Below are 15,731 nucleotides of genomic sequence, written 5' to 3'. Positions count from 1 at the left end.
ATTGTTTGTGCATCCCACTTGTCACAGGTGATGAGTACACCTTCTTTGGTGGGGAGAGTGAATCCAATATGAACTATGGTCCATATTTCTGCTTCGGTCTTTAATTGATGCTCCACCTGGTCTTTCCAGTATCTGAAGTTCTCGTCAGACAGCAGTGGTAGGCATGTGGAGTTATACCCATCTTCGTAGGCCATTAGAAGGAATCTCGTAAAATAAACACAATAAAACTTGTTCCAAGACTTAGTCTTGGATTAGTAGTGCGGGAGAGAGATAGAGATAGTAATTCAGGAATTTCGAAAAAAATAATAAAATATTATTAAAATATTATTAAAATAATATTAAAAAAAATATTACCACAAGTTTTTGAAAATGCAATATTTCACTAATTCCAATCAATGGTGAAAAGATGAAAATGAATTTTTTGAAAACAGTTTTGGAGGGAAAAAAACGAAAGGCGCTCCCGCTCTGATGGTTATATTTTCAACCTATACAAACGACAAAGCCACGAAAAATGCTTGAATGGTGGTTGCACCAGTTCAAAGCGACCCCGCTCTGATACCAATTGTTGGATCGAGACCGCGCTAAAGGGGGGGTGAATAGCGCTCGTGGCTATTTGTTCGATTATCAGAATCGTAAAACGTAAGAGTTAATGCAGCGGAATAAAACAAAACAAACACACAGAGACAGGAGGATTTTTACTTCGTTCGGAGCCTTGATCGACTCCTACTCGAAGGCCCGCGATCCTTGATCGCTTCCGGTGGGCAACAACTATAAGCTCGATAAAATGATTACAAGATGAAGTACAAGTAACTGGAAAAACTAGTTATACCGACGACAACAGTAGAATATTGAAGCTTCGGGTCGTCGGAGACTTGTTGCAGCACTTCCGGGCGTCTTTCGGAGCAGCACGTTGAAGAGAGAAGACTTGGAATTCGTTATTCTGGTGCTGCTGCTCGAGACCCCTTATAAAGGGTGTTCAAGGTGCCTTGAAGCCCTTCAAGGCGCCTTAAACATGCCGAGTCACCCGCGGAGATCAGCACAGACTTGGTCGAACTTCATCCAGTTCAAGGCGCCTTCAGCCTACCCAAGGCGCCTTCAACCTTCGACTCAAGGCGCCTTGAACTTCATCTAAGGCGCCTCCAACCTTCTGCAAGGCGCCTTCATCAACTTGTTCAAGGCGCCTTAAGCCTATCCAAGGCGCCTTGAGGCTTGCTTCGCAGCCAGCTTAGGTTTTGCACCCGAGGCGCCTCTAAGCTCCATGGAGGCGCCTCGGACACTGTTCATCCGAGGTTAATCTTTGCACTTTGGTCCCTGCAAGATACATTAATCCCAAATATACCCTGCAGCACAAAGTTAGCACATAAAACATAATAGAAGTAATAATGACAGTCTCTGGACTGTCCGAGTCTGACTTCGGGTTTCCATCCGGAAACCCTAGGTCGACCCGACGCCTACTGTTCCCTCTACGGGGAACGTGTCCTCACCTACTCCACTCAGGAGATTTACCTGTTGCCAGTGCGATCCTCCAGATCGACTGGACTTTTCGCCTAGGGTTACCACCCCCTAGGACCTAGGGTTACCGCCCCCTAGGGTTTTTCTCCACCTAGGGTTACCACCCCCTAGGACCTAAGGTTGCCGCCCCTTAGGATTTTCCTCCACCTAGGGTTACCGTCCCCTAGGACCTAAGGTTGCCGCCTCTTAGGGTTTTCCTCCACCTAGGGTTACCGCCCCCTAGGACCTAAGGTTACCACCCCTTAGGATTTTCCTCCACCTAGGGTTACCGCCCCCTAGGACCTAAGGTTACCCCCCCTTAGGATTTTCCCCTGCCTAACCGCAGTTAGGACTTTCCTGAAACACTCATTCAATATATTAGATAACAAGGAATCTTAACTTTGAATCCCTTTGCCATTATCAAAACTGAGGTTCGATCGTCGGATGCTTACTGCACCAACAGTTTTCACTCCAAGAGTTATCCCTATCAACACAAAACCAAATAAAGAGCAGATATCTGACAAAAGAGTAATTAATATTGAATAAACAATAGGAGAGATGATCGTACGAACAATATATACAAATAAAGTAAGTGAATGTCCGTTAAAACATGCATAAATGATCATAATATCTACGCACTTGAGGTCAAATCACTTTATTTTGATGACAGAGTGGTTGTCAAGAAAAATAGGGTGGTTACCTGTTCTGGTGTGTTGGTTGATAATTTGTATACTCTTAATCCAATAACTCCCACGATGCAATATATGAAAATTAATAACACATCTTCTAATTCTAATAAGAGAAAGAAGCCTTCAAAAATGAACCAAACATATCTTTGACACCTAAGGTTAGGTCATATTAACTTGAGTAGGATTCAAAGGTTAATAGCCGATGAACCTTTAGGTTCATTGGTAGTGGAAAACTTTCCAACTTACGAATCTTGCTTAGAAGGAAAAATGACCAAGAGACAGGGGTATAGAGCCAAAGAAGTATTGGAATTGGTTAATTCTGATTTGTGTGGAGCTATGACTATGCAGGCGAGAGGTGGTTTCGAATATTTTGTCTCTTTTATAGATGACTATTCGAGATATGGGTATATTTACTTGATGCGCCGCAACTCTGAGTGCTTTGATAAGTTCAAAGAGTACAAGATTGATGTGGAGAAACGTTATGGTAAAAGTATCAAGACATTACGGTCAGATCATGGTGAAGAGTACCTCTTAGGAGAGTTTAGGAATTACTTATCAGAGGTCGGGATTCAATCACAATTATCTGCACCTGGTACACCTCAACAGAATGGTGTGGCGGAACGAAGGAATAGGACTCTTATGGAAATGGTTAGATCAATGATGAGTTATTTAGAATTACCAAATTTATTTTGGGGATATGCTCTTGAAACGGTGGCATACATTCTGAACTTGGTACCTTCCAAGTCAGTACCCTCTACTCCTACAGAATTGTAGAACGGGCGTAAACTTAGTTTAAAACACGTTCGGATTTGGGATAGTCCAACACATGTGCTGAAAGGAGATGTTGATAAGTTGAAATCACGTACAGAAGTTCGCTTGTTTGTGGGTTATCCTAAAGGAACGAAAGGTGATTTGTTTTATAGTCCTAAAGATCAGAAGGTTATTGTTAGCATCAATGCATGATTTTTAGAAGAAGACTATATAATGAACCACAAGCCCATAAGTAAAATTATTCTTGAGAAAATAAAAGAGGGCACGTCTAATTTAGTACCAATAGTACATGATGAGATACCACAAGAAACTACAACACGTGTCACAAATGATGCACAATTACAGGTAGTGTCTCGTCGTAGTGGGAGGGCTGTTCGACAACCTGATAGATTCATATTTTTGGGAGAGTCTTCAAACTTGATCCCTGGTGAACATGAACCTAATCCCTGGACATATGATGAAGCACTCCAAGATAAAGATGCAGCATCTTGACAAAGTGCAATGAACTCTGAAATATAATCTATGTATTCTAATCAAGTCTGGGAGCTTGTAGAACCACTAAATGGTATAAAAGTCATTGGATGTAAATGGATCTACAAAAGGAAAAGAGGGGCAGATAGGAAGGTGGAAACCTTTAAAGCAAGACTTGTTGCGAAGGGGTATACTCAGAAAAAGGGAATCGATTATGAGGAAACCTTTTTGTCGATAGTCATTGTTGCTCATATGGATTATGAAGTTTGGCAAATGGATGTCAAGACAGTTTTCCTTAACAGAAGTATTGAAAAAAATATCCATATGAAGCAACAAGAGGGATTCATTGTGAAGGGCAAAGAGTATCTTGTATGTAAGCTCAATCGGTCCATTTATGGACTGAAGCAAACTTCGAGATCTTGGAACATCTGGTTTGATGAAGTGATCCAGTCTTATAGATTCATTCAGTATCCGGATGAGTCTTGTGTATACAAGAACAGTGATGGAAACGTGGTGGTATTTCTTGTACTATACGTAGATGACATTTTGCTCATTGACAACAATGTCAAAGTGTTGTCAAACGTAAGGATATAGTTGTCCAATCAGTTTGATATGAAGGACTTGAGAGAATGTGGACATATTCTTGGGATCAAAGTAATAAGGGATCGCAAGAAAAGGATGTTGTGCTTATCCCAAGCTTCATACATCGATACTATCCTAGCTCGTTTTAGCATGCAAAACTCTAAGAAAGGTTTTCTACTTTTTCGGCATGGAATTCCAGCGCCCTTCAAGTGGTATCAGAGTGAGTTTTCTGGTTCTGTGTGATTGATTTTTGGTTAAATTATGCACTGTTCATATATAATTTAGGCAGGATAATAGTAGGGTATGCAAAATAGATTAACTCTGTGGTTGCAAGCATCCTAGTTCCAACTATTATGGCCTATTGTGTTTGTATGTGATTTGAACCCTCGGGCATGTCGAGGGTATTTTGTGTGTGCATAATTGTAATTATTAATACAGCTGGTGCTGTATTAGTTTATTTTATATTTTGTTCGATCTAGATTACATGTACATTTCTTCATGTGCTGTATTTTGAACGCTTTGGTAATTTTTCCTTCTAAGCAAGATTCGCAAGTTGGAAAGTTTTCCACTACCAATGAACCTAAAGGTTCATCGGCTATTAACCTTTGAATCATACTCAAGTTAATATGACCTAACCTTAGATGTCAAAGATATGTTTGGTTCATTTTTGAAGGCTTCTTTCTCTTATTAGAATTAGAAGATGTGTTATTAATTTTCATATATTGCATCGTGGGAGTTATTGGATTAAGAGTATACAAATTATCAACCAACACACCAGAACAGGTAACCACCCTATTTTTCTTGACAACCACTCTGTCATCAGAATAAAGTGATTTGACCTCAAGTGCGTAGATATTATGATCATTTATGCATGACATTCACTTACTTTATTTGTATATATTCTTCGTACGATCATCTCTCCTATTGTTTATTCAATATTAATTACTCTTTTGTCAGATATCTGCTCTTTATTTGGTTTTGTGTTGATAGGGATAACTCTTGGAGTGAAAACGACGATTGTCGATGCATCGGAGCAAAAGCAGTAAACTTGGCATCGACCGTGCAACCCTGCACGGCCCTGTGGCCATTCCCGAGAGAGAGCAGTACACGGTCGTGCAACCTTGCATGGTCGTGCCTCACGACCAGAGACAAAGGATGACATGGCCGTGATGATCTCGCACGGTCGTGCCACTCTACCCGAAGAAGGAGAGGAGTTGGCCGTGCGGATATAGCACGGGTCGTGGCACAGGCCGTGCGGCACCTATTCCCTAGCCTATAAAAGGGCTCTTAACCCTTCCCCTGGGGGGGGAGCCGGAAAAAAGGGAAATACACCTTGGTGTCGTTCCACGACGTCCCTCTCTCTTCTTGTCTGTGGATTGAATGTTTAATTATACTATGTCTCTGGATTTTTCTCCTACGTCTATGGAGTAGATTCTTTGTTCTAGGATCAGGGAGTAGTTGTGGATAGGTTATGATGTAACATTCATGCTTATGCTTTCACTCTTTGAATGATTTCGCTTGTCTTATTTCAATTTGATATGCATGAGACTTGTTTGCCATGTCGTATTAATTGATTGTGTTGGGATTGTTAATTTCGTAAAGAGAGGATCTTAGATCGTATACCCGAGGGGCCCTAGTGACAGGGGCAACCCGTTCACGAATATCTAGGATACTCCCTCGAAAGGAGAGGTAATTCCTCCACAAGGATGTAAGAAGCCAAACCAAACCCCTATCTTTATCCTTAATGATACCGACCAGGTTTGCATTCTTGTGATCTACCGAGGTGCCCTAGTGACAGGAGTTAACCGTAACAGGATTTTACAGGGATCCTCTCTGTTTAGTGCTTAGGGGTAGTAGCTATAACTTTCGACGAGTACATGTTGATTGACAATGAGGAAAGGATAGAACATGATGCATTAGTTACCACCACAACGAAACTGAACTCCTAGAGCTCTTCCCAAACCAAGTAAAACTCTATTTTTCTTGCCAGTTCTCACATCTACTTCCCAAATTCTTTTCTTCTCAAGAAATAGTTCACTTACAACCATCGGTAGTTTAGCTAATTCTACGTGAACAATCACTAGTACTTATAACCAGTCCTTGTGGGATTAATAATCTTTTATTACTGACGACGTATCCGTGCACTTGCGGAAGCGTAACAGGTTACCATCCCTTGGACCTAGGGTTACCGCCCTCTAGAATTTTTCACCTGCCTAACTGTAGGTAGGACTTTTGCCTAAGTATACTTAGGACTTTTCTGTAATCTCATTCAAACTCATTAGACCACAAATAACCTTAACTTTGAACCCTTTGTCATTATCAAAACTCAGGTTCGATCATCTGATGCTTCCTGCACCAACAATGACCTTTGGAAACGGATATGGATCCATGGCTTCTCTCAGACTCAACGTTGGATTCAGACTCGTACTCTTCCTCAGATTCTGATTCTTCATTTCTTGCCTAAAAGCAACATGACTCATGTTCTTCGGTTCTTCCGTGCCGAATTTCTTGGAAGATGATTCGTCCCAAGTCGCTTGGAGAGCTTTCTTTCTTCTTGTGAATTTTGGCTTCTCCTCCTTTCGATTTAGGCACTCGTATTCATAGTGACCCTTCTTGTTGCATCCATAGCATGTTACTTTGATTTGTTTTGGTTCTGATTGATTGGTACTTTCTTCGTGCTTCTTTTGAACTTCCTTTTAGTAAACATTCTTCGGACCATGTTCACCAGTTCTTTTTCGTTTGTTGAGTTTGAGTTTGACTCACTTTCAGGTTCACTTTTAGTTCTGGATTTTGTATCCTTGCTTGTTCCTACATACAAAGTAATTCCTTTCATGATTTGACTCAAGTTATTGTTCATGCAATTTTAATTCACAAAAGAGTTCATCTAATTTAAGAATTGAAAGATCCTTAGAAACTTTATAAGCTTCTACTATTGATATCCACAATGCATTTCGAGAGAAGGCGTTCAAGGCATACCTTATCGTGTCACGATTTTCCAGGTGATGTCCAATTAGGTGGAGACCGTTGAGAATGTCTTTGAGTCATGCATACAGTTGGGTGGCAGTTTCTCCGAGAAGCATTTTGATATTAAATAAATTATTCAATAGGAGATCTCTCTTTGTTACCTTGAAGTCGTTCGTTCCTTCATATAATTTTGCCAGAAGATTCCAAAACTCTTTTACATTCTTATAGGGTCTGACTCTGTTTAGTTTTTCCATAGTTAAGCCGCACTAGATGGTGTTTATGACTTTGTAGTTCATTTGAACCTTCTTGATCATTTGGGGATCGGAGTCCATTCGTCTGGCTCTATGGACTTTCCATCTACCATTGGTGGTGTGTATCCTTTCATGTTGGTGAACCAGAATTCGATGTCAGACTTGAGGTAGCACTCCATTCTATTCTTCCATTAGCTAAAGTTGTCTTCCTTAAATAGTGGGGGATGACCATGTTTATCCCTCTTCATATGAGTTCGACATTCTTGCAAAAAAAGAATTAGAAAATTTCCAAGACTTTCGTCTTAGGATTAACAGTGCAGCATAAAATATAAAAGAATATTACTTATGATTAAAGGAAAACACTTTTAAAGAAGAGAAAAAGTTTTTAAAATTTGCTCGAAAAACTGTTAAGTTACTTCAGAGTTTCCTTACTCTGATACCAATTGAAAGATCGATAGGAAATGATAGAAGGGGGTGGGTGTAAATATCATTCGTTTCAAAACTTTTCTTTTCAATTTGAAATATCAAAGTAGTAGCGGAATGAAAATAAAAACAGGTAGACTTGTTCGGTTACTTGGTTCGTAGCCTATAATGACTCCTACTCCAGGACCCGTGATTCTTGATCATACCATTGGCTAATTCACTAAAATTCCTCTTTCCAAAAACTTTGGAAAATAGGTAATACATACAGAGAAGTTAATACAAAAGAATGCAAGCTAAATAAAAATACGGACAATACAACAATGAAGATTGTCAGAGCTTCTTAGTGATGTAGTTTGCACGTTGAGTGGAAGATCATAAGTAGCACGAGCAGTAATGCAGTAGAACAGTGAAATGCAGAAAAGTTACTTCGGCTCAGTACTTGAGGCTTGCTTTTATACGTGTTGATTGGTCGACTAAAAAACCCTTCTGATTCGTTCGATCCACTGAACTCTCTATCAGTCGATTGAATACTGCGCTTTCCTTCTGTGATAAGATCTTATCTTCGCGTAATTAAGAGCATTAATTGTTCGATCGACCGATCCCTTAAACTGCCTTCTTGGCTGCGATTTGAATGTGCTTCGACATCAATGCTATTAAATGTTCGGTAGATCGATCTGCTTGAATTCCAAGTTTGCCGAGATTTCAATCTTCTAAGTTGTTTACCAAAATGGGTCCGGTCTACTGATCCTTGGGTTCGGTCGACCGATCCCCTTGCATACCAAATGTTCTCTGCTAGATCACTTTGTGCCATGTCAGCTTGATTCAGTGGATTGATTCTCCTATTCGATCAACCGATCCATCTGAATTCTACAAAATAGAGTTAGTATGCACAGTAGTATACAATATCCCTACAACATAAAGTTAACACAGTAGTAATGCATGAATAGGAAAAGACCGTAAGATCCGTCTTGATCTCAATTTGGAAATCTGTCGATTTCTTCAGTTAGATAAGTGATCTAGGATTTGTTCCTTCTCGGAACTCGACCTCCCCGTCGCTCTGCTCTAGTTTCTTACCTTAACCTATTTGCCAAACATTGAGTCCTTTAGACCTATTTGGACTTCAGCTTAGTATCGGATTGGCTCACCAGGATTTCCTATCAATATCAGGTCCTCCATATCTATCAACTACAACTGTTAGGTGTTAGGTCCTCGACCCACCTGGATATCCTACTTGACTTTCATGATATGCTAAGACTTTTCTATCTAGCCGCAACTAGGGCTTGCCTAGTTGAGTAAACAGTCTGCACATTTTGTTAATTTATCATATCATAACAAGACTTAACTTGAACCTTTAACAACATCAAAACTCAGGTTCGATTTTGGTGCACCCTACACTAACAATATCTGGGTCTCGCTGTAGGCCGACCGGCTACCACTCTGTCAGGAGATCGCCAGCTCATCTTTATAGAATGTTGTCAACCACTCATTTTTCACTAGGGATGACAATTTCACCCGAACCCGATGGAGGATCCGACATCCGACCCGAATGGAGGAGGGTATGGAGGGACTATCAATACCCGATACCCGACCCGAATACCTGATTAAATAATATATATACATATATTAAAGAAAATTTTCTTTTTCTAAAATCAACTTACTATTTTTTGTCGATATTAGTAGGCCTATATAGATGTTTAATCTATTTTTTTAATTATATATATATTTTTTAATAAGATGTTAATTTTAATATGTTTTTGTTGAATGATAATAGCTCGATAGAAAGAAGAAAAATTACACGTATAGAATATATCCGGTCCTTTAATGGGTATGAGTATACTCATTGGATATCCTATACCCGATGGGTATGGGTACGGAGGATATAGAATCCGACCCGAACCCGACCCATTGCCATCCCTATTTTTCACTTGATCCTTCATTTTGCCAAGGAGGCGTAATATGTCCGATTGACCTTTAGATTTGATCGGATAGGGCGGTGCGCCGGGTATATTAGTATTTAGCTTCAAACCTCACTTGCAAGTTGCGAAGGGCATGCCGATCGAGATGTCCGGTCGGCCCTTCCAGTTTGACCGACTGCGCGAGACCCGCTCAACCATATATTATAATCTAATCGACAGTTCTATATCTATCCGACTATATGATTTTTACCGTTTGACTTTAATCTCTGTGTTAATTGATCCTCCTACTTTCACTCATTTTTTGAGAGCTATTTTTATCACCGTGTATATTTCCTTTACTGTGATTATTCTTATACATCTAAACTAACTAACTAACTGACTAACAAAAAAAAAACTCTTTGAATGCTGGACACCATTTCTATCAATTGTTAATGTGTTTGATTGCATAAAAGTTTTAACGGCAATTGTCCAGAGGGCGTTTAAAATTGTGAAATTCTTAAAAGACAGATCTAATTTTCAGATTTCTGCATCGGTTTCGTATTTTACAAATAATGTAAATCAACATTATAGTTTTAAATTTTTGAAATATAACATGATTGGCGGGAGAGTTAAAATGAAATATCATATTAAATGATTGGCGGGAGAGGATAAAATGAAAAATAAGTGGGTCAGAGATTTAAAAATTAGGTACTTGAGAATTTCGTAACTTTAAAGTTGCTCAATTTATTCAGATTAAATCTCAAATTTTTATATTTCTTAAATAAGTGGGTCAGAGACAATTGTGAATTTGAACAATCATGCTCATCTCTTTGACAGCCTTATTTTGATTAATTAAGACGCAAGCATTTCTGACTAATGTTGCAACTCGGCGCATGGCGTGGGCGTCACATTATACGATCTCCCCTCCACGAACGTGCAATTCCAAACCGGCTTCTTATTCACGAATATCTCCGCCGTCACGTCGGACACAAAGAGGTTCGTGAACGGCGACTGCGGCAGCCCCTCCAGCTTTCCGGCGATCGACACGTTCGTCGCCACGACATTACTGAAGCGGATCGTTTTCACTACCGGAATGGCGTTCGGGTCGAACTTATCGTCGGGGTGCTGCCCGTAGTTGGCCGTCATCCACAGCAAGTACTTCATGTTGGTCAGCCTCATCCCATCCACAATCACGTCCCTCATGAAGCCGCCCCTCCCGATCCCCGTCTTGAGCCGCAAGGCCGACTCGGTGTCGACGGCGACGATGTTGGTCGCGTGGACGTCGGAGATCCCGCCGGACATCTCGCTGCCGAGCGCGATGGTGGCGCTGGTAGGGGAGACGCAGGAGAAGTTGGAAATGTAGATATGCTGGCTCGGCTTGTTGAATGCGATGCCGTACTGGTCCCACCCGCTCTTGATGGCGATGCAGTCGTCGCCGGAGACGACGTTCGAGTTCACGATCCAAACGTATTCGCTGGAATCTGCGCAATAACAACTAATTAATTACTTTATCAATCAATCAATCGATTCAATAAATAAATAAATAACTAATTTAATTAAATACCTGGATCGATTCCATCGGTGTTGGGAGATCTGATTGGTGCAAGAATTGTGACGCCTGCAACGGCGACATGGCTGCGGAGAATCAAAGCTCGTAGAATCAACAACGAGAGCAGAGACGAATTCTAACAGACAGATCAAAGTCAATTACTTACTTGCAATAAACAGGATGAAGATTCCACGAGGGAGAGTCGATCAAAACGACATTGGAGACGACGACGTAGCTGCAGAACATGAACTCGACCAGGTAACCTCTCGTGTAATTGAGCTCTTCCCCGCGGAACTTATCCCACCATACTTGGCCTTGTCCGTTGATGCTTCCATTGTTCCCTAAACTCAAATTAAAACAGGCGAAGTTTTTAATTAAATCTCGACTGAAGAGTACTATTTTAATTAGATTAGATTAATATATATACCTGTAATGACGACATCAGTGAGATTATATCCCATGATGAAGTTGGTATATCTTGGTCCTGGTAAATCTCTTCCTCTGCCATAAGAAGGCAGTGGTGCAATGGTAGTCCACTCGTCCAAATTCTGCAGTAATTTTATTTATTAGAAATTAAAGATTCTGAGATAAATATTCAAATACTGATGTATATATATGTATCGATGTTGGATTAGTTACCTGAGTGGCGAGGATGACGGCGTCGCGCTCGAGGAAGAGAGTGAAGGTGCTGGTGAGGTTGAAGGGTCCGGTGAGCCACCTCCCCGCCGGGACAACCAGCATCGCTCCGCCGTCGCCCGCCACCTGGCTGAGGTTGGCCACTGCCGCCGCGAAGGCTGCGGTGTTCGATGTCACGCCGTCGCCGACGCCGCCGAAGTCCGTCAGCTTCGCCACGTGCTTGCGGTTGGGGTGCCACCATGCTTCGTCGCCGGCCGCCGTAGACGCTGCGATCGACAGCGTAAGCGCCGCCGCCCACAAGAACAACTTCCCTTGCGCCTGCGCCATGATAGGAGCGAGTCGATCAAAATAAATAATAGAAAAAGAGGTGAAATTAATTAAATAATATAATTACATGAACTCTTTTCAACTCCATGGCGAAAAAAAGAGAGATAGGAGATAGAGATAGAGAGGGAGAGGGAGAGGGTGAAGAAATTAGGGCGAATCGTAACACTTTTAAGGATGAAAATTGACTACAAATAGAAGGTGATTATTTTAGTTTTCCTATAATTGACATGAAATTAACAAAAACTCGTTTAATTCCACTATATATGTGTAAATAATTTACACTTTTAGAAATTTAGGCAACTACATTCCGACTTAAATTTTTTTCATAAATGTAATCTTTTCTGAAATGTTATTGTATTATCTCAGGATAAAATACTGGATGTCTAATATAATATAGAATAATATAAAAGGAAAAACAAATAGATGACTAATTTAATATAATATCAAAGATTTTTTTTTAAAATTTTAAATAAAACTAATATCCTGAAGGTTTAAGTCTGACTATATATATATAAATTCTATTCCAATTTTATCTAATAAAATTAAACACTTAATTAATATAGTGAAGGTTTGTCTAAGTCTAAGATCCTAGTTAACTTGACAGTAGTTATAAATTGATTTTATGATTTATTTATTTTACATAATCTGTAAAATCTTAAGACGAATTATGAGGAACATCTAGGTGATTGTAATCATCTTTTTTACTACAATCAGATGAAATATAAAAAACCTGAACTACTTTAAAGCTACTCCTTATAAGTATGTGGCACCTTTTAAGTGGACGAAGGAGTAGTGGATGTTGGATTGGATCCCCTACATGTTTTCCTTTGAACACGTGACACTTGATGAAGGTAAAAAAAAATTTTTTTTTTCGGGATAAAGTAGGATTACCAACCAATAGAAATAATCGATAATACCTTTTTTTGGTCGATAAAATGTGTGATTGGCTAAAAAAAATTCCATCAATGTTTGACCTGTAATCCTTGGACAACAAATATATTCCTCGACCATTATTTTGGCCGATAAATTAAAAAAAAAAATACTAGCAAAACAAATGAGCGGTAATTACTTAAAAAATAACGGGCAAATATATATTCGGCCATTAGTTTTTTAAAACAAATGACAGTTATTTTTTTCCGACCAAATATATTTTTGGATGGTAATTCTTTTAAAAAATTTACTACCAATATATATTTTGTAGGTATTTTCAATTCAATTACTGATTAAAATATATTTAGCTGTTAAATTAAAAAAATATTTAATCATTTTTATCGATTTATCAAATATTTCTACAAAATAATAATCGATAAATTAAAAAAAAACTAGTTAAATAATGGATAAAAGGTGAATATAACACATGATAGTAAATTCTCTTAAAATGATAAAAGAAAGTAATGTCAATAACGGATCAAAATGTGCTAGACTAAAATATCTAAACAAAATTTTAAGTAATCCACTAGATAGATTGGTGTTGCATGAGGAGCTATTGGCAATTTGCTCCAAAGTTCCTTCGCATCCTTGAATTCTCCAACTTGAGTCAAAATATTGTTTGACAACAAATTGACCAATAGTTTGGTCACTTTGTCATTTGCCTCGCTCCTTTGAATTTGCTCTTGGCTCCATTTGCTCTTCTTGAGAATTTTACCCTTTGAATTTGTTGGAGCTTCAAAACCTTCCATTAGAGCAAACCATTGCTTTATCTCCATCATAAGAAAATTTTCGATCCTTGATTTCCAAAGATCGAAGCTTGTGGATACAAATGGTGGAGGCACCCTCGTGTCGAATCCGAATCCATCTCCGAATTCCATTTGAAGTTAAGCTTGATGAAATCTTTGACTTGAAGAATTTTGCTCCAACTTCTTCACCCTCTAGCCTTGTTGCCCCTTCCGGCGATGATTCCGGTGAAAAGCGACCTCGCTCTGATATCACTTGTTAGAGTCGATTTGTACCTAGAAGGGGGGGGGGTGAATAGCTCATCGCGCTCGTCGTAACTTGCTTCTTGATGATGATATGCAGCAGAATGTACAAGAAATAAAAATACAACGCTAACACAAGGATTTACTTGGTATCCACCTCAAGAAGACGTGACTAATCCAAGGATCCACACGCGACACACTCTCCACTAATGAAATCACTCTTTTACGGTAACTACCGAAGGTGGAGAAGCCTTACAACACTCTCAATACAAGAAGAAAGAAAGGGAAACAAATACAATTGAAATCTTAGAAGATTTACCCTAACCCTAGCTTATTCTTCTTGTTGTAGATCGCCTCTTGACTTGGATGTGCACCAGCACTTGTCTCCAAGAACCTTCAAGAACTGGCGGTGAGAGCTCGGAGAAGAATCGGGCAAAGAAGTGCTGAAGAAGACGCTTGCAACGGTTTTATCCAGCGCCAACGGTCGAATCCCAATCGAGTAAATGACTCTCAATCGATTGGGGAGGCTTTGGCGATCGGTTGATCTATTTAGAGCACCTCTGTGCTCTCTGGAAATCTCCTGAATCGATTACCCGATCGATTCAAAGCTTCTCACGATTTTCCAGCCTTCCAATTGATCACCTGATCGATTGGAGGCTCCCAATCGATCGGGTGATCGATTGGGAGGGCTTCTGTGCAACGATGTCACTCCCCCAATCGATCTACTGATCGATTGGGAGGAGTTTTTGTCATGGCCACAGTCCAATCGATCAACCGATCGATTGGACATAATTCAATCGATTGGTTGATCGATTGATCCAAATCTGATTTCCTCTAATCAAGTCCCAAGCCCCCAAAATCCAACATTCGTTCAACCATGACCTGTTGGGACATCATGCCTAGCATCCAGTTGTTGGATCGAGAAGCGCTAGAGGGGGGGGGGGTGAATAGCGTTCGTGGCTATTTCGTTCGATTTAAAAATGCATCGAGTATTAAAACACAGCGAAAAAGAAAAGAACGAATGCTAACACAAGGTGGTTACTTTGTTCGGAGTCTATGGCGACTCCTACTCCAAGGCCTGCGATTGTTGATCACTTCCGATGGGCAACAACTATAATATCAAAAGTTTGGAACAATAAAGAATTTACAATTAAGTGTACTCAAAATAAATTATACCGACAACAAGATTAGCAAAATTAATGCTCCGTGTCGTCGGGGTGTTGCTACAACACTTCTGGGCGTCTCTTGAGCAGTAGGATGTAGAAAGGTTGCTTTGGAATCGAATGTTTAACTTGCTGCTCAAGAGCATCTTTTATGCAGTGTTGGAGGCGCCTCCAACACCATCCAAGGCGCTTCCAACAGGCCAAGTCAGCCACGTGGATCAGCGCTGAAAGCTTCTTCTCTTATCCTGCTTGAGGTGCCTCCATGGCCACTTCAAGGCGCCTCCAAGCCCTGGTCCAAGGTGTCTCAAGCTCCGTCTGAGGCGCCTCCAACCTACTGCGCAGCTACTTTCAACCTTGCACCTGAGGCGCCGCCAAGCTCCATGGAGGCGCCTCGGGCACTGTTCATCCGACGCTTAAGGTTGCTTCTTTGTTCCTGTAAAATATGTTAGTCCCAAACACATACCCTGTAAAACAAAGTTAGCACATGATAGTTATAAATAAGATATTGACAGTCTCTAGACTGTTCGGGTCTGACTTCGGATTTCCTACCGAAAACCCTAGGTCGACCCGACGCCTACTGTTCTCTCTACCGGGGAATGTGTC

General features: G+C 40.3%; 1 protein-coding gene across 1 annotated transcript; it reads right to left on the bottom strand.

The window, feature by feature from the left end:
* Positions 1 to 10,410: 10,410 nt before the first annotated feature.
* On the bottom strand, positions 10,411 to 11,895 carry LOC121978647 (probable polygalacturonase). The gene is made up of 5 exons (XM_042530963.1): positions 11,726 to 11,895; positions 11,514 to 11,634; positions 11,253 to 11,427; positions 11,102 to 11,172; positions 10,411 to 11,018 (listed from the first exon to the last, which is right to left on the bottom strand). Exons 1-5 carry the CDS (start codon positions 11,825 to 11,827, stop codon positions 10,411 to 10,413), a joined length of 1,077 nt encoding a protein of 358 aa, XP_042386897.1. The 5' UTR covers positions 11,828 to 11,895.
* Positions 11,896 to 15,731: the final 3,836 nt, after the last annotated feature.

The sequence above is a fragment of the Zingiber officinale genome, chromosome 4B (genome assembly GCF_018446385.1).
Source record: "Zingiber officinale cultivar Zhangliang chromosome 4B, Zo_v1.1, whole genome shotgun sequence".
Taxonomy (NCBI): Eukaryota; Viridiplantae; Streptophyta; class Magnoliopsida; order Zingiberales; family Zingiberaceae; genus Zingiber; species Zingiber officinale.
The sequence above is the reverse complement of the archived record's forward strand: the minus strand, read 5'-3'. Positions and strand labels throughout refer to the sequence as shown.